The sequence below is a fragment of the Hypoxylon fragiforme genome (genome assembly GCF_022984875.1).
Source record: "Hypoxylon fragiforme strain CBS 206.31 chromosome Unknown GGS25scaffold_2, whole genome shotgun sequence".
Lineage (NCBI taxonomy): Eukaryota > Fungi > Ascomycota > Sordariomycetes > Xylariales > Hypoxylaceae > Hypoxylon > Hypoxylon fragiforme.
In genome coordinates this window covers 1,684,452-1,701,440 of record NW_026054757.1, presented here as the reverse complement: position 1 = coordinate 1,701,440, position 16,989 = coordinate 1,684,452, and the positions used below count along the sequence as shown (strand labels likewise).

The following is a 16,989-nucleotide window of genomic DNA, read 5'->3' as shown; positions in this document are numbered from 1 at the left end:
TATGCAAGTATAGTACATAATAAAAGGGAATGAAATATTAATATAGTATACCTAGGTATCAATGGGAGTGAGGGGAAGAGATATCGCCCAGGTTTCCCAAATACAGGTTAGGAGGTAAATACATAGTATAATAGACGGAGTGCATATAAGGTAGGTTATATATAAGTTATGAACAAGAGAATGAATCAATTCAGACAACGCTAGCTCGATTTGCTGTGACATAACTTGACCAAATAGGCATTGCGATCATGATCATAACTAACTAGGTTATCAGGATCTAACCCCCTGAAGAGGAACATGTATAATATAACTACCTAACCTAGGTAATATATAGGTAGCTATGTATGTATTGTATTGTATTGTGCATGGATAGCAACCAAACTTCAACCGGCCAACCCTCACGAAACGCGACGGCGATAACCATCGGTGTGCTGATTAGCGGTGTATGCATGTACATACCTACCTACACATACATATCTTCAGCTACCTACACTACATGCCTACCTGTACATGTCTACATATATCCAACCTTGCCGCCGGTTTCAGATCCATCACGTCAATCTTTCTTACCTACCTAACTGCCTCTACCCTCGCCTCCCTGCCCCCCCCTCCCTCAAAAGTGCCAAACGCAAGATGTGCTTACTTACAGCATTACCTACAGCATCCAACCAGATCCTACACGTGCGTGGGATCCTGCAACCTCTTTGGTCTATCTGGTGGCTTATTTTTATTTTTAAAAATTCTTTTTTTTGTATTTTATACTAACCTAGGTAGCTACCTAACTACCTTTTATATGCCTTCCTCTGTACCAACCTGCCTACCTTACATATGCATAGTGTACATACCTACCTCACGTCTAACTCTAGTGCACCGGCCCCCCCTTACCTAGGTAGGTACTCTCTCATCCTATACAAGGCCAGTAGGTTAATACCTATATACCTAGATATCTCGATGCCAACGGAACCTGCGGTGAGTATGTTTGAAGCTGAAGTCGGTTAGGTAGGCAGGTCGGTTAGGTGCCTAGTCAGACAAGCAGGCAGGTAATGTATGTAATGTGACTGCAGCTACCTGCATGGAAGCAGCCCCGGTCATCCCATCCCATCCCATCCCATATCTAACCTGCCCAACCTCCATCATAACCAGCTACCGATATATATACTATGTATGTCCAGCTCGGCATAAAAAACAAAGCTCATATATAGGTAGGTAGGCAGGTAGGCAGGCAAAGGCAGGTAGGTTAAGTTATGCGCCCGCCTTTTAACCTGTTTTCTGCAGAAGCAGCAAAATGCGCTGCGTGCGCATGCTCGTCAGGCCAGGCCCAGTGCAACGTTCTGCTAACCTCAGGATGAGGAGGGGACGAACCCCCAACAATCTCTCTCTCACTCTCTCTCATTCTCGCTCTTGAATTTCTTCATTCCTCCACATACTTGGTAGGTATTTTTCTAGAAACAGCACCGAAACTCAAAAGAAAGGGAGGAAACGGGAGTAGAGATCTAAAACGGTCGATCTTGGTCACGAACAAGAGATAGAAAATGGATTCTCCTTTCCTACCTACATATCCCAGGAATAAAATCTCCGAATGGACGTTTCTATTTGTACATAATCTTCTGCATGAGCACATATATATTACGAAAGCAACTGCCTGCTCGTTGGCTATCTGGGTGTGTATTTAGACAGGCAGATGTTGTATTAGATAATGTATATGATGCATGTCTCAACGTTATGCCTCGCGATTACGCGCCTTGTGTGATATCAGGTATGCTAAGAGAACCGCCCAAATCCGAGCCTACCAAGTTGCTTTTCCTATCTCTGTCCGAAGCCCGAACGCCCGCTTGATCAATAGCGACCATCCTTCCATCGCCTCTGGATTATTCATACTCATGGAATATCGCTACTGGATTTCGTCCAAGGTGATAGGTCACATCACGACCTTGGAGAATAGGAAATCCGCTTTCTCCCTCAACTATAGGGGGGGTATAGGCCGGAGACTCCGGAGTGCTTACTAAGCACTACCTCCTAGTTCGAGTTTTGTCCCTTCAAGTCTTTCCTCATGGCCGTAACTAAATCTGCGAAACGATTGCCCTTCTCTTTCACTGTCTCGACCGCTTCCTTGACACCCTCCGAGGCTCCGCGCTTTCCCTCTACCCCATTAGAATCATGTTGCCAACGTTCCTTCACCTCATACAGCTGATTCAGGCCTCTTCCTATGGCCGATGAGTTACGAAAACTGACATTGCTCGTTGGTGATTTCCCAGCATCCAGCACCATACAGTCGTCACCAGCATACTTATTCACCTCCTGCTCTCCTACAAGTCGCGTAAGATAAGTTCTGGCACGGCCCTTCTTCTTATCGGAACGGATACGCTTGATCTCCGTTTCAAAAGCGCGGTCGTATATGTCGAATTCGATCCCGGTAGGCGAGTCAGACACGACATCGGCTGGAGGATCCGAACCTGCGAAATCGTCATGTCCACCAGTGCCGATACCTAGCAATAAGGGTGTCTTGTCTGTCAAGTCATGCGCATGACCCTTCTCACCCACCCCACCTGACGCCGGTGGATGAGTGGAAGCGTGCTGCTGGGACGCCAGAAAAGCCCTGCGTTGCCTTATGAGTTCTGCAGCCTCTTCCGCGATGGATTTTTGACGGGACGGCTGTGTAGGAGTTTGAGGTTCCGGATTTGAGCTTTTTTCTATCACCAAGTCCTCAGGGATGGCCATGTGTTCTGCAAAACCTGGCGCGAGGGATGTTCGTGGCGTTCTGACCTCTGGTGTCACGACCCTGCTCTTGGAGATGAGTCCTTTGAATCGGTTGATTGCCATTAGCTGGTGCAATGTTTTAGTATGCAGCACGAAATATTCTATGGTGAGAGAATATACTTACCACGCAGAGAAGGTGGTCCATCTTCTGCGTAAACGCGTGGTTGAGTTCGAGAGCATTGGGCGCTTCCACCACATCTGAACAATTCTCTTCTTCTGAAAGTAGAGGGTCGCTACCCCCTTTTGTGACCCAAGGGTGATTCTATCTAGCTTAGCATCCGCTTGTAGTTATAAGGAGGGTATTGTCTGGGCTTACTCGTATCTCCCGCAGACTTATCCTTGTTTCGTTATTCTTATCCAGAATTCTTGTAATTAAATCAACGAACGCCGGGTCTTCGTTATCGACTGGTATTTGCAGCTCCTCGGTTCGTATTGCTTCATACATCTCCAGCACATTGTCTCGCTTGAAAGGTAATCTGCCGTATTTGAGACAGTACAGAGAAACTCCCATGGACCAAACATCCGCCGGTTTCCCTGGGACGTCGCCATGCCTGGCTTGACATAGCTCAGGCGGCAAAAAGGCGGGAGAGCCCGCAGCTTTGCTGGTCATCATGCGGTCTGGTTTCTCGAACATCTCCGACACTCCAAAATCCACGATTTTCAGCACGTCATCTTCAGTGAGCAGGAGGTTATCTGGTTTAATATCTCGATGTACAACACCTTGACTGTGCACTGGGATGGTATGTAGTTAGTACATCTCTACCAAGAGGCTGCCTTGATTGGAACTCACGATACTCAATTCCTAAAATCAGGTCGCGAAACCAGTAGCGACACTGTTCGTCATCATAAGGATCAGCTTGGTCATCGAGACCGACTTTCATGACAACTCCCTTTTTACACATTTCCAAAACCATGTATAACGAGTCATTGTCTGGGTCATCTAAGACTTCGATCAGTTGCACCAAGTTCGGGTGGTCAAGTTTCTTCATGATGGCGATCTCCTCTCGTATGAGGTAAAGGGCATCTTTTGCCTCGGCAGCATCATGATGGCTTAGTTGCTTTCTATGAACATTGAATAAGCCTTGCCCGGGGCCGAGAGACCGTGGTCTCCCCCCCTCGGGTCTTCGTAAAATATTCGACTGGACTCGTTTTCGGAGGCGCAATTTTGAGAATTCTTTGAGAGCCTGTTGTAAGAGGTGTTAGGTAGGTATACATATAGTTCTAATCTTCATGCATGCTCACATATTCTTTCCCAAACTGATCTGTAGCAAGGTGTACGGCACCGTACGAACCCCTCCCAATCTCCTCCTTGATGGTGTATTGGTTTATGGTTTGTTGCGACCTCCCATCTGTCTCGTCGTTTGTGTACTCCGTCTTGGCATTGAGTGTTTCCTAGTGTGAGATTTTAGCTTGCGATTCTTGGTGCCTTATCTATCTTTGCTTCCACAATCTTACTAACTTTTATTTCGCGATGTTGAGACGGCGTTCTCTTGTGTTGCCTCATGGGGCTTTGAAAGCGAGGAGCGGTAGGCGGCGCAGACCTAGGAAATAGCGATTGATGTCTTAGTCACACATACATCCATACAAAATCGCACGATAGCCAAGACAATCGCGGGGCAACAACGCCAAATTATCGAACAATACTTATTCCTATAGACTTACAAGTGAGAGACAAGTGACGGTCGCCCAAGCGCATCGACATATTGCTGTATTTCAATTTGAGGCGACAAAGGTAAACTTTGGGTGCTGTCGGGATCTTGCGCATTGGATTCTGTTTCGATATTTCCGCTTGCCACTGCCGAGGCGGCAGTTGGAGGTGAGGTTGTAGTAGATGCGGGTGGCATCGTGGGTATCTTGGGCTTTCTTCTCCTTTTCTTTTTCCTTTTTGGGGGGAGTTCTTCCTTTTCTTTTCTTTTCTTTTTTTTTTTCCTTTGTTGAATCCGTTCTAGCAAAACGCAGATCCAATTTTGGAGATGTCGATTTTGGCTCAATGAAATAGTGGAAAGATCAAAGAACAAAAAAGTAAGGGTGAGACAAGAAAGAAAACTTCAATGTTGAAGTTCCCTAGAAATGGTTCTAATTCTGTATTAAAGTAGGTACTGCCCTCATTATATGTAGATACATATTATAGGTACATACATCTACCTAACCTAGTGCAGTGTAATCTCCAATATTGTTGTAGCATGTTGTCGTCAAATACGCGTAGGAAAGAAACTCAACCTTGGAAGGCTCTATCTTGTTCCCTTTCCTTCTCGTTTCCTCGCTCTTCCCCTCGTAACACCACACTATACTACCTATGCCTATACTACCTAGTACCACGACACTAATAATACTTAACTGTGTATGTACACATCAACACGACACCCCATGTTTCCATGCCATAAAACCCCTGTTTTTAAAAAAAAGATACTATTTCAGCCCAATAGCTAATCAACTAGATGCACTAATAACTCGATATTGGGCGAATCATGGCCCCCAAAACTGTTAATGCAATCCCTGTCGCTGCTGCAGCACAGCAGTTCCCCGCCGGGTTCGAACAAGCTTCAAGGTTACTAGGTAGGTACATGGAGTAACTATAAAGACCCTGAAGAGCTGAACAATATGTATGCAACGGTGCAACCCCTCTCTTTAATTGTCGATTGATACATACATGTAGTATCGTGGAAAGATAAGGGAGAAACAATACGTAGGTATGTGTTGTAGAAGTGATTCATGGATACCTACATACTTACATAGTACTACTATGGATGTGAAGATTAAAACATTGAAGTTCTGGTGTATTCAATGTTGTTGGTCTGTGAAAGCTGTCTATAGACTCTATATATGTAGGCTATGAGGGTAGTAAATCGATAATACCTACATTGTATCCTGGACCGGCCCGCAAATCAAGACCCATAAGTTAAACATTTTGAAGTACATATTCAATGTTGATGGTACAGCTAGGTACAGCCACTGTCAGCCAGTGCCTAGTACCTCAGCCATGTGCCGACTTGCCGGTGCAGCGGTGCTTACCTCTTAGGTACATACATCTGATCCTAATAAGTGGATGATTCCAAGTTCTTGATTATTTTTAGAAGTTGCACCATCCTAAACCCAAACCAACAAATACATGTATTGTACATTCACTACATTGCATTACATTGCCATACCGATATTACCAAATAGTACATTACATTACATACATCGACCAAACCTCGCCCACTCCCTTCCATTCACTCGGGCATGTGATTTCAGCCGCTTATTAGCAGCCATGCCTATACAGGTCTACTCCTTCTACATCTTCGACCGTCACAGTAAGTCAGTCCTGGCATTAATACCTTCCAAATACCTTGCCAACTAGGTGGACAACTGGTCATGCGCCGGGAACACGATACCACACACCCCCAGCTGATCAATCCCAGCGGAGTGTGTATACTCCAAGCTATGGGTTCCCCGGCCCATCCCCAGTAGCTCCATCACGAGCCCACCCTCCTCGCGCCCTCCGTCGCAACAACCATCCTCGGCCCTCCAACAACAACAGCAGATCCAACAACAACACCAACACCCACACCACAGCACCACCACCACCACCGCCTCGAACACGATCGCAGTCCCCCAGCCTCCCGCGCCGACCACCAGCAGCAGCAACACCGGCGGGCCCCCGGGGCCGCGTCGGCGCGGAAAAGGGACCGCGGCCTCGGACGACGCAAAGCTGATCTTCGGCACGGTCTTCAGCCTGCGCAACATGGTCCGCAAGCTGGGCGGCGAGGACGACGCCTTCATCGCGTTCCGCACCCAGCACTACAAGCTCCACTACTACGAGACCCCGACCAACCTCCGCTTCGCCATGCTCACCGAGCCCGGCGCCCTCAGCATGCGCAACGTCCTCCACCAGATCTACATCAACCTCTGGGTTGAGTACGGTGAGTCCCCAGTCTCCTTTCTTTATATTATTGCGTTCCACCTGGAAGGGCTAGTCAAGGGGAATACAAGACGGATAGGAAGGGGGGACAGGGTAGAAGGAGGGAGAGAGTTCGCATGAACTGCCCAACGACCCCCCCCCCCTTCCCCCTTCCCCCTTCCCCCTTCTGCGCCCGGCTGTCGTCCATACAGATAGCAGAAGAGCTCGGGCGGATAGCCTGTATACACAAAAGAAGACTCAAGCTAAGAAAGAGACCGCGCACCCCCAAAGAGAGAGAACCCACCTCGCTAACCTTACCTATCACACTTAGTTGTCAAGAATCCGTTGTCGCCGGTAGAGCACAAGGGCGGCGAGGGAGTCAAGAACGAGATGTTCGAGATGGGCCTGGATAAATTCATCAGGGGGTTAATGTGAACACCAAAAAGCTCCACGGCAACGGTAAAAAAAAGTACCTAAGTAGGGTAGGTACCTAGGTACCAAATCAAGTATATACACGGATGCAAAAACAACTCCCGAAGCTTGCGAGGAGTGTGTGGACTGGGGACTGAACGGAACGGGACGAGACGAGCATGAAGCCGAGGCAATCTTGAATTTGGACGAATAGTGCGCTTCAGTCCAAGTCTCCCCGAAATAGATGGACTGGCGGCCGAGGACGAACGAGCCTGAACTAAGCTACAAGCGCACTGGGGAGTGGCTCATGTAAGCTAACTAACCTTAGATATCTTACCCAGTCGTACCTAGTCCGGGACGAGGCTCACGCTGGAATTTAGAGGTGGTGTCACATGATAGTTGTAGTAGTAGTACCTCTTCCCCAAGGAGTTGAGAGTCCTCTTGCGGACTTGATATGATTGATACTAGGTATGATGGCCATGACGAGCAAAAAAAAAAAAAAAAAAAAAAAAGTACCTGATATGCTTTCTATTGTAAAGCTGCTTTCCTAACCACAGCCCAGTATTACAGTACGCCATGATTTGAATAGACTCTTTTTTTAAAAAAAAAATCTTATATACTCCCTCCATCCCTCCCTCCCTCCTTAGATCTTATCTCATTTCATTAAAGTACCTAAGTTTGAATACGTTAAGAGTCAGGGAACTACCGACGAGAACCGTACGTGTGCTGCCATTATCATGCGGCCGTGTCTGTCGCCCTCTCCCAGGCAGTCTCGAACGAAGTATGTGTCTGCTGCGACTGCGACGGATCGATCACGACCATGCTTTCACCCTCTAGCGTAGACGTCTGTGAGAACCGACCCACAAGACTACCTTCTGGACCCGGACTGCTGCTTCCTGTCTTGTCTTCCGTAGCTCTCGCCGTTACTCCCGCGGCTGCCGCGGCTAGCTCTTCATCCTGGATCTCGTTCTCCCAGTTGCTCGAATAGACGACGGCTGCAAAGGCCTCGAGGTCGCGCACCTGTTCCATCTCCTGTAGGTATTCGTTTGGCATGCCGTTGCCGATGGCGTGGGCTTGTCGTGTTAATACAGATAGAATCTTGGGAAGCAGGACCACCTTCGAAGCCGCTGCTGTTGCGGCAGCCTGTTGGCCTACGAGTTGTCCTAGATGGGCTGATGGAGTGCCGATGAAAGTAGATGCTGGTAGGTCAAACGCCCCTGGGAAGACCTTCTTGTAGAGGAGCGTGGAGAACCCGGCGTCAAGGAGTAGAGTTAGAACGTGAGAAAAGGCTGGTGACTCTATTAGGTCAGACGTCTCGTCAAGGAGGCGGCGGAGCGCTGTCTCCGACGAGCCCGACGTAGACGAGGCATCTGGAGCTGCGGCACTGTCCCCTAAAACGCCAGACTCCTTGAGCACAAAATCCTCCATCTTGTTTGGTGGCAGTAGGTATGGCAACCACTTAGCACCCGATTTGGTGCCGTCTTCATTTGACTTCTTAGCTTCCATCTTCTTGCGCACTTCGAAGGTAAGTTGCGAGAAGGTATCGAAGCTAAGGAGGTCTCGGGGGCTTAGGTGGCCAAAGACTTCACGAACGGTGGCTTCGACGTTCTCCATGATCTCGACCCAGCCGCGGTGTAATAACCACCAACTGAAGGTTAGGTACTTTCGGTTCGTCTCGAAGTCACTGCCATACGAATGCTCTGGGTTGTCGTCGTCGTTGTTTTCAAGATTTATCGTAGATTGGGCGGTGCCAGTCGCGAGAGACACTACGCTTGATAGGTAGCTTCGTCGTCCCAGTAGATTAAGTTGAATCCGTGTAAGCATAGTCAAGAGAGCTAGGGTATATATGAGAGTAAAGGCGCGCGTTATTGCTAGAAAAATAGGGGGTTATATTAGCCGCAAACACAGGAAATGGGTTTAACGGTTATAGAAGAAGGTTAAGGGCTTACAGCTTATCGTTAGATCATCCCATAATTGTCTCTTCGTTTTTCTGGGTCGTTGAACGGCCTGGCCGCCATCTTGTGAGCCCTCCCCAGCATTAGATACGGAGGGGAGAGTCATCTGGCTTGCGTGTATGCCGCTCTCGCTTTGCATGCTCATTACACTCTTTCCTTCCTCCTCGGTCATGGTGGTGTCGGCGATACTTGGCGGTGTGGCTGAAATTTCCCCACTGCTGCGCAAACTCTTGGAACTGCTCTTCATCTGCTGAATTTCTAAGGTGATCTTCTCGGTATTCATCGTCTCGAGGATATTCGTAGTAGCAGTAGGTAGTAGGGCTAGTACTGTGAAGGTGCAATCCTCCTGGTTCTGCTCAAATCGTCGACGAAGGCTGCAAGAAACGTTAGATGCTGGGCGTGGAATGGACACGACATAGTTTCGAATGGTGATCAATGCCTACTTTTCCTTCGCGATGCGATCGCTGCTCATACGCTCGCGCGCATCATTGATCTTGTTTAGAACATATTGGGTAGCTAGGTAGCCGGCGCCGATGACGCCAACACCAACAGCTATAGGAGTCCTGTTACGGCGAAACCATCGCCGCGTAGCTGATATCATTCTCTGGCAGCCAGGAGAGGCTTCAGGAACCAAAAGTCCCCGAAGTGGAAAGAAAAGAGAATGATATCTGTTAAAGGCTGGGAAGGTTCAATGTTTAAAAAGATATTTAAAGAATTGAGTTATTCAATGTATAGTATTGTATTGTATTGCATCTATATGTACTAGGTAATAAGCCTGGCAGGTACATATTATGTTCTTGGGTGGAAATTGGTTGGTGCGACTCGAAAGCACAAGCATAAAACAGCACAATCACGGCACGGTACGCCGTATGGAACAAACATAACATAACATAAGAGGTTAGTGACGTGTGCCTCGGTCCATGCAGCGCGACTACTACTTAATCAGGAATCAATTGATAAGATAAGGACCCAATGACATTGATTTTGTACCTTGCCATAACTGCAATATTGACATACATACATAGTAAGTTATGTAATGCACTAACTATTTAGCACTGTACCTAGTAGTTAAATGTATGTGTACATACTTCCAATAGGTAGTGAGTACGTAGGTAGTTACTAGGTACTACTAGGTAGTAATTTCACCCCACGTTACTTTAAAAAAGTCTAACTTAAAAGTTGAGGGGAAGATTGAAGAAAGAAAGGGGAGGGGCCCCTCCATTCTTGATTACCTCAACTATTCTAACGGTTAACCATTCCAGCCGTTCCATACCATTCCGACTTAGTCCATATTACTTTTATAGTGCCGAATAGTCATCTGCTCATCTGCTCATCTGCTCATTTGTTCATCTGCTCATTTGCCCATGTCAATGTTGGCTCATGACATAAACCTTACCTGAGGTACCTAACTACTGTACCTTATATGTATGTAGTAGGAAAAGGGATCAATCATTCTTGAATCAAATCAAGTTCTTGAAACAAATCCAGTCAAGTCAAGCCAAGCCGACAAACCGGCAACCGCAGAAGTCAGAGAACTTCAACCTCAGCTCCGCAGTACCATTACCTGTTACCTACCATGGAGCAACAGGCACCACAAGAATTTATACTTGAAGCTTTCGCTGACCCAGCTTCGGTACGCGATGTCGTGCGAGGTAACGTGTTCGCAGCGTGAAATATTGAACTTGAAAAAAAAAAGAAAGATCCATATGCATATCACCCAATCACATGCCCCGCATTCCCATCGTTTTTACATCGTCATTGTCGTCGTCAAATTCCCCCCTAAATCCTATCCTATCACTACCCTCCACGAAACCCGAGAAATGGACCCTTCCCCATATCTACTCTTAGCTACCTATTTACCTAGGTTACTTGATCATATATCCTATCTTGACCGCTTGTATATCTATCTATATCTATCTATTTACATTTGTATTTAAATAACCATACCATAGGCTAACTTGGAATATCTTGAAAATCTACAGGGATCCTGCATACCATCTTCTTCCACCGGTTCTTCCCATCCTTAACTCCACATTCGCGCGAAGTTCTCGACATTACCTTGCCCTTTGTCCAAGATGCCGAACTTGACACCATGATCGAGAAGCGTGCCGCCGAGCTGGCGCGCGAGCTCGATGCCGAACGAACACATTCCCACCAACAGCACCAAACCTCGCGTGGCGGAGGTGGAAGGGGTCACATCTCAGTTCAGTTCTTCGAGAAGAAGCGCCGTAAGACATGGTACATGCGGGCCGCGTATGGAGGTGGCGACGAGGAAGTATGCTGGGAATGTTGGACCGTTAAAGTTACCGTCGCCGAGCCGCGCACGGAGAGTGGTAAGAATCTTTATCGCTCCCCCCTACCATTCCGAGCAGATCCGGGCAAGCCAGACGGAGTTAGCGACGGAAAAAGAAGTAGAGTCGGGAAATGATAACTAACACGGCACAAAACGTAGAACGTGCTAAAGTCCGGAAGGCTATGGAACACACCCTCCTGACGACTGCCATGAAGATCGTAACATACGCCAACTCCCACAAGGATCATATCCCACCGATTACCACCAGCGGCGAGACGAACCCCTTCCCCTACCAGATCAACGTGAATCAAAAGGACGCTTCCGGCTGGGCGACGCGTATGGGCATGTATTAGGGATTATTGCCAGCGCGGTCGCCGTTGGAGTCGGGCAGCGATTCTGAGTGGCAACTCATCAGTCCTTCTACCCTCAACTCGACCCTCAACTCGACCCGGAATTCCACCTGGAATTCCACCTTGAGTTCTACCTTGAACTCCACCTTCCATTCAAGCTTAGGTTAGAGGATAGACGATAGATGATAGAAATGCCACGTGCAGAGATACTTGGGTCTGGGAGGAGAAGGAAGTCTCCCATGCGTTATTGGCTATTATTATGGCTAGCTGGAGGAAGCAAACATACATACCTAGGGAAAGAGGGAAACAGTAATATCCATGTTGGCCATGGCGTTTTATTCGTTTTTTATCGGGCTGGGAAACGGGCGCCTCTTTTTATTATTATCATGGGATCGCTACGTGTGAGTGATAGACATACATGGTGGCTTCTTCACGGATTACAAACATAACCTAATATTTCGTCATGGTGTAGCAGCGTTTACCATTGTCAGTCAGACTGGACTCACAATAGGTATCTGGCACTGCACTTGCAATGTATGTACAATACTAGGTACTAGGTACTACATAAGGTCAGGTACATGTAGTAGTAGGCTGGTTGGGTTTGCTATGTATGTATAGGTATTGTACGGCGAGATATAATTGAATGATACCCCCCCGGTAACTCATCATGAAACTAGGTACTTATCTTTCAATGATAGACGTTGTCTTGTCTATAGAGCCGCACATGATTACGACCATACCTACATATGGAGATGCGATATTTACTCAGTACCTTCTTGAGTAAATAGGCTAACCTAGGCGTGTGCATATTCATTATACCTAGTCCAAGTTCTCGCCGAGCAAAGGAGAAGCTGGTACAGGCAATGAATGATCCTATGTGGAATAAGTCACGAGAGCTGAAGCAGATAACTACAGTAAAACCTCTTGGTTAACAGCGATTGGGGTGTGCTAACGAATTTATATCGCTATTCCAAGTTAATATCGCTAATATGAAGATATCGCTAAAGAGGGTAGTCGCTATTAGCAGGTTTGACTAAACTTGAGTCTTGGGTAGGTAGGCAATGGATGCATGGAAAAAAGTATCTTGATATTAGCCAGGCTTGCTTGCTTGCTTGCTTGGTTGTTTTTGCTGAAGAAAGTAGTTCAGCCCTACCTAATATCCATCCATAGGTGGAAAAAGTCAAGAGCAAAAAGAGTGAAAAAACACCATCAAAAAAATCAAATCCATCCACACAAAAAAAGCAACATTGTCCGACCCGGTTTAGTTAAGAGAATGCGTTCCTCACTCCGTGCTTCTTAATTCAGAACTCTCAAAACTCCTCCGCAAGTTTGCTGGTAATTGGCAGAGTGTAGTAAGAAACCCTCCACACATGCTTCCTGTTTCACTCCTTTGCCTGCCTACCGCCCAAACTTTCCGATTCCGATTCCTTTCCATTGCAAGCATGTTTCCATTTCACAAACGCCATCTCATATGTCCAGTTGCATTCCACTTCTCTTGTGAGAGTATGCGGTCAAAAAGGCATCGGGATAGAGCAGGTAATGACACTAGGGTCGATTATACCCTAAATTCGCCGTACAAAAAACTCAAAAGGGAGAAAAAAGTAGACGAGAAATCCAGATTTCGTCTTAGGGGTGTTGGGGAAGTAGTAAGAAGTGTTATGTACGTTCAGACGCATTTCGTCATTATAAAATCAGTAGACAAGACAGCCGTGAGGCATGAAGGTAGGCGGTGAGGTCTATGGTCATCGAGGGTGTGCGTAAGATGGCGTGTTCGACATTATCCTGCCGAAAAGACTCCGGGGCCAAAAGAAAACCAATGCAATAGTCATTATTCGTTAGTATCGTCACAGGAGGCTAACCCTGATATCTCACGAGAGAGCAAAGGCATTTAGAATGTTGTGCTAAAGCTTCGGCTGAGAGACGGTTTCGAGCCTTTGGATAAGGATAGCCCGGCAGGGGGCTGGCTACCACCAATTCGCTCGAAGCCTTGAAGGATATCCATGCCCGCACCTTCGTCCACTTCATCCACCCCTCCTTCTTCAAAGAATTGAGTAGTGCAAAAGTCATCCATGTTCATCCACGCATTTTTGGTAGGAGACATGTTCTTTGTAGGAGACTGCAGGTACAGCTTGGCAGGAGGGGAAAGCCCCTCGAGTAGCTTGCTCGGAGTATCATAAGCCAAAGGGGTTGAACCCGAGACCTTCAGCAAAGGAGCCGATGTGATCGATCTCTTGGAGACTGAGTTGGTGATATCATTTAAAGCGTGAGCGGAACTAGACCTGTCAAAGCAGATTTTCCTAGCTGAGCGCTTCATAGGAGAGCCGTTATCTGCAGCGGAGAAGAAAGGATCAAGGGACGCATCTTGGTATACGTCGAAGTCATTTTGATCATTGATGAAGTCATTTATATTAAAGAGCGAATCGTCCATCCGGAATGCCGGGCTCCACGGAATTATTTCATCGTCCAAGCTGCTAACACGACGAAGAGGTGAATTGAGCATGGATCGGACATTCTCTCGGTGTAGGCGAAGGTTCGTGTTTGGTGAAACAGAAGCAGGCGGCTTCGGTGGTGGCTTGATCTTGACAGCTGGAGTTAAGGGGGGTAGCATTTGGCCAGCCTCTTTAGCCTGCCGTAATGGGGACGAAGATGGAGGGGGGAAGTCAAATGAACGTCCCTTGGTAGGGCTATCATAGGACGAAGCGCGCAGTCTAGCAATCTCCTCTTCTGCTCGTCCTCGCTTGATTCGAGGACGATCAGTTCCCGAGCTAAGTAGTCGAGTACCCTTAGGACGCATAACTGAAGACTCCAAGGACGAGATGTATCCACTATCATCCATAGATGCATCCATCGAAGCATGTTTGCGACCGTGGGTGCGTTTGCGTGGACCGGAGGAAGGAGCCTCTCTCTTCATGGGTGGCGGAGTATTACTACGAGCTTCTAAACGACGGGGAATAGGAGGTGAAGAATGCATCGTGGCGGGGAGTGGAGAACACGTGCTTATCTCTGCGGGGAGACTCTGTTCCTGGCTCTTGTCCGGTTGGTCATCCGGGGCAGCATTATCGGATAGAGGAATAGTGGCATCTGATGAAACTTCATGCACAGACTGGATAGGAGCTTGTGATGACATCGAGTCATGAATACTTTCGTGGGACTGGGCCGGGAGCACCGGAGGCAGAGACGGGAGACTATCGGGGAAAGCAGTAGGCTCCAGACGTGCAGGTTCAACACGACTGGACATGAAAGGGGCGTTGCCCATGCTGGTGCTAGATTTCCTGCTGGGCTTTTCTTTCATAAATTGATGTTCCATTCCAGGCTCTATAGCCCAATAGTTGCCTTTGCCAGGGTCATCCTTCGGTCTCTCCTGTTTGATAAAGGCCTTGTTCAGAGAAAGATTATGCCTGATACTGTTTTGCCAACCCGCATCATTCGCATTGTAGAACGAATAATTATCTGAAATCCACTTGTAGATTTGTGATAGAGTCAGTCGCCTTTGAGGGGCACGTAGAATGGCCATGCCGATAAGTTGGGCATAGCTGTGGCTAGGCTTCGTGCCGTCGTCCTTAATTGTGGGGAATGAGTCGGGAGGCGGTGGAGGCGGTAGAGGAGATTCTTCCAATTTGCTTTTCTTCATCGGTCTGGAGTCCTGGATCGGTGCGGCCTCCAGTAAAGCGCGCTTCCTCGGTGGTGCGTTTTGATAATAGTTTTCCAAGTTCAGATTGAAGGTTGATGGTGCCGGATATAACGTTGGATGAACATTCTCCTTTCCATAGTTGGCGCTCGCTTCACCCGTCGGCTTCTGAATAACTGTCTTGAATCTTGACATCATTGGTTGCTTCTTTAGCATCGAGTCCGTAGTTGCCTGCTCCTGGGATGATGGTGGTAGTATAGAAACAGCATTCAGCTTGGTGCCATGGGAAGAATTGAGGGGGCCCAAAGGAGAGGCGGTGGCGCGCCCAGTCGCTTTGAACGGTGAGTGCTGCTTTTGGTACCCGTTGGGGGGATTGAATATCACGTTCCCACTAGAAGCCTGCAGTGCTCGGCGCGGAGAGGATTGCTTGCCAACGGAAGGCATCGGTGCTCGGCTGATAGACGGTGCTGGTTGTTCGTAGAATTCGTCCTGGAATATGTGTAGCGGCTCAGTGTTAGCCGCAAAACGCGTGGGTTTGGCCATTTCGGCCAATTGGTGTCAATCCTTGGTCGCTCTGTGGTAGAATTCTGTTCGGATTGAATAATCTTAGTTGTTGCAAGGTAGGCGATCGATAAGACTGATGTGTGACCGAGGATGTAGCTCATGAGGAGTCAAGTTGGATAGGATAGGGCAGAGCAGGGCAAGGTGAGATGAGGTGAGGTAAGGTTATTCCCACTTTCATGGGCTGCGTAACGATTGGGGGGGAAGAACTTGTGGTGAGGATGGAACGATCTAGTACTCAAGACTCACCGCGGATGACTTTAATTAGCTGTGGAGCCACGAAGCAAGGGTGACCTGTGGCGCGCCAGGTATTAGGCAGTTGACGTGCCTAAACGATAGAGGGTCTCAAAAGTGAACTGATGTCGTAGAGCGCAAATAATGATATACACGATAGTTATGATTTCAATGAGATCATTGATGATATCGTGATGCAAGTGAGTAGATAGGGTAACTGATGAGTGGTAAGTATGGAGTTGAAGGGATAATGGAATTAATTAGAGAGAGGGGAAGGGGAACATGAAGGGGGAAAGGAAGGGGAAGGGTGAGGGTGAGGGCGAGTGGTGAGGGCGAGGGCGAGGGCAGATTCGTGGGGGATCGAGATAGCGAATGCGTCGAATAGGTTACAGGGCGTTGGAGAAAGTCTTTTGGACTCAGTGCTGCAGAGCGATGTGCTTGCGCTGGAGTACATGTACTACAACTAGAGTCTAGGCTGTCTAGCACTACTTGAGGTACATGTATGCACTAACCTACATATAGAGGGTACTTATATCTGCAAGACCGGCACAGAGGAAAGACCAGGCAGACAAGGACAGGATTAGGTAGACCAGGGCCCGGAGCCGGGTCAAGAGAGAACAGACCTGAATGGGGTTAATGGAAAACCAACTGAGTTAATTGATCGGATTGGTCCAACGTAAAACGCCAGCTCAGCAAAAGGTCCACTTAGGTAGACCCGCCGTGGGGTGTATGGTTGTAACTTGCAGGTGCAATGCAAAAGAGGATTGGATGATAGCCGTCGTGAGCTGACACGATATGACCATGCCAAACGAGGCCTAACAAGGTTGTTTCAAAGAATATCGAAAGAGACAGCAACCGAGCAAGGAAGAGTGCGTAGTGTACTATCCTAGGTATGTACAAGTGTAGGAAGAACAGTGAAC

The 16,989-nt window shown here is 47.7% G+C and overlaps 6 protein-coding genes across 6 annotated transcripts; 3 read left to right on the top strand and 3 right to left on the bottom strand.

The window, feature by feature from the left end:
* The first annotated feature begins 271 nt into the window (after positions 1 to 271).
* GGS25DRAFT_120153 (uncharacterized protein) lies at positions 272 to 1,090 on the top strand. The gene is made up of 2 exons (XM_049256121.1): positions 272 to 889; positions 944 to 1,090. The coding sequence occupies exon 1, from the start codon at positions 446 to 448 to the stop codon at positions 887 to 889; it is 444 nt and encodes a 147-aa protein (XP_049120029.1). The 5' UTR covers positions 272 to 445; the 3' UTR covers positions 944 to 1,090.
* A 921-nt stretch (positions 1,091 to 2,011) lies between these two features.
* On the bottom strand, positions 2,012 to 4,827 carry GGS25DRAFT_120084 (Pkinase-domain-containing protein). Its single transcript, XM_049256120.1, has 7 exons — positions 4,420 to 4,827; positions 4,217 to 4,298; positions 4,000 to 4,149; positions 3,548 to 3,941; positions 3,074 to 3,489; positions 2,882 to 3,019; positions 2,012 to 2,823 (listed from the first exon to the last, which is right to left on the bottom strand). Exons 1-7 carry the CDS (start codon positions 4,599 to 4,601, stop codon positions 2,017 to 2,019), a joined length of 2,169 nt encoding a protein of 722 aa, XP_049120028.1. The 5' UTR covers positions 4,602 to 4,827; the 3' UTR covers positions 2,012 to 2,016.
* A 1,180-nt stretch (positions 4,828 to 6,007) lies between these two features.
* On the top strand, positions 6,008 to 7,072 carry GGS25DRAFT_518154 (snare-like protein; the record flags this gene model as incomplete). The annotated part of the gene is made up of 3 exons (XM_049263493.1): positions 6,008 to 6,050; positions 6,159 to 6,659; positions 6,969 to 7,072. 3 exons carry the CDS (start codon positions 6,008 to 6,010, stop codon positions 7,070 to 7,072), a joined length of 648 nt encoding a protein of 215 aa, XP_049120027.1.
* A 229-nt stretch (positions 7,073 to 7,301) lies between these two features.
* On the bottom strand, positions 7,302 to 9,698 carry GGS25DRAFT_120050 (Peroxin-3). The gene is made up of 3 exons (XM_049256119.1): positions 9,447 to 9,698; positions 8,998 to 9,377; positions 7,302 to 8,919 (listed from the first exon to the last, which is right to left on the bottom strand). Exons 1-3 carry the CDS (start codon positions 9,602 to 9,604, stop codon positions 7,784 to 7,786), a joined length of 1,674 nt encoding a protein of 557 aa, XP_049120026.1. The 5' UTR covers positions 9,605 to 9,698; the 3' UTR covers positions 7,302 to 7,783.
* A 444-nt stretch (positions 9,699 to 10,142) lies between these two features.
* On the top strand, positions 10,143 to 12,307 carry GGS25DRAFT_475456 (DUF1649-domain-containing protein). Its single transcript, XM_049259710.1, has 3 exons — positions 10,143 to 10,655; positions 10,986 to 11,336; positions 11,456 to 12,307. Exons 1-3 carry the CDS (start codon positions 10,580 to 10,582, stop codon positions 11,647 to 11,649), a joined length of 621 nt encoding a protein of 206 aa, XP_049120025.1. The 5' UTR covers positions 10,143 to 10,579; the 3' UTR covers positions 11,650 to 12,307.
* A 1,227-nt stretch (positions 12,308 to 13,534) lies between these two features.
* GGS25DRAFT_518151 (forkhead box protein L2) lies at positions 13,535 to 15,817 on the bottom strand (the record flags this gene model as incomplete). The annotated part of the gene is made up of 1 exon (XM_049263492.1): positions 13,535 to 15,817. One exon carries the CDS (start codon positions 15,815 to 15,817, stop codon positions 13,535 to 13,537), a length of 2,283 nt encoding a protein of 760 aa, XP_049120024.1.
* Between the last annotated feature and the right edge of the window lie 1,172 nt (positions 15,818 to 16,989).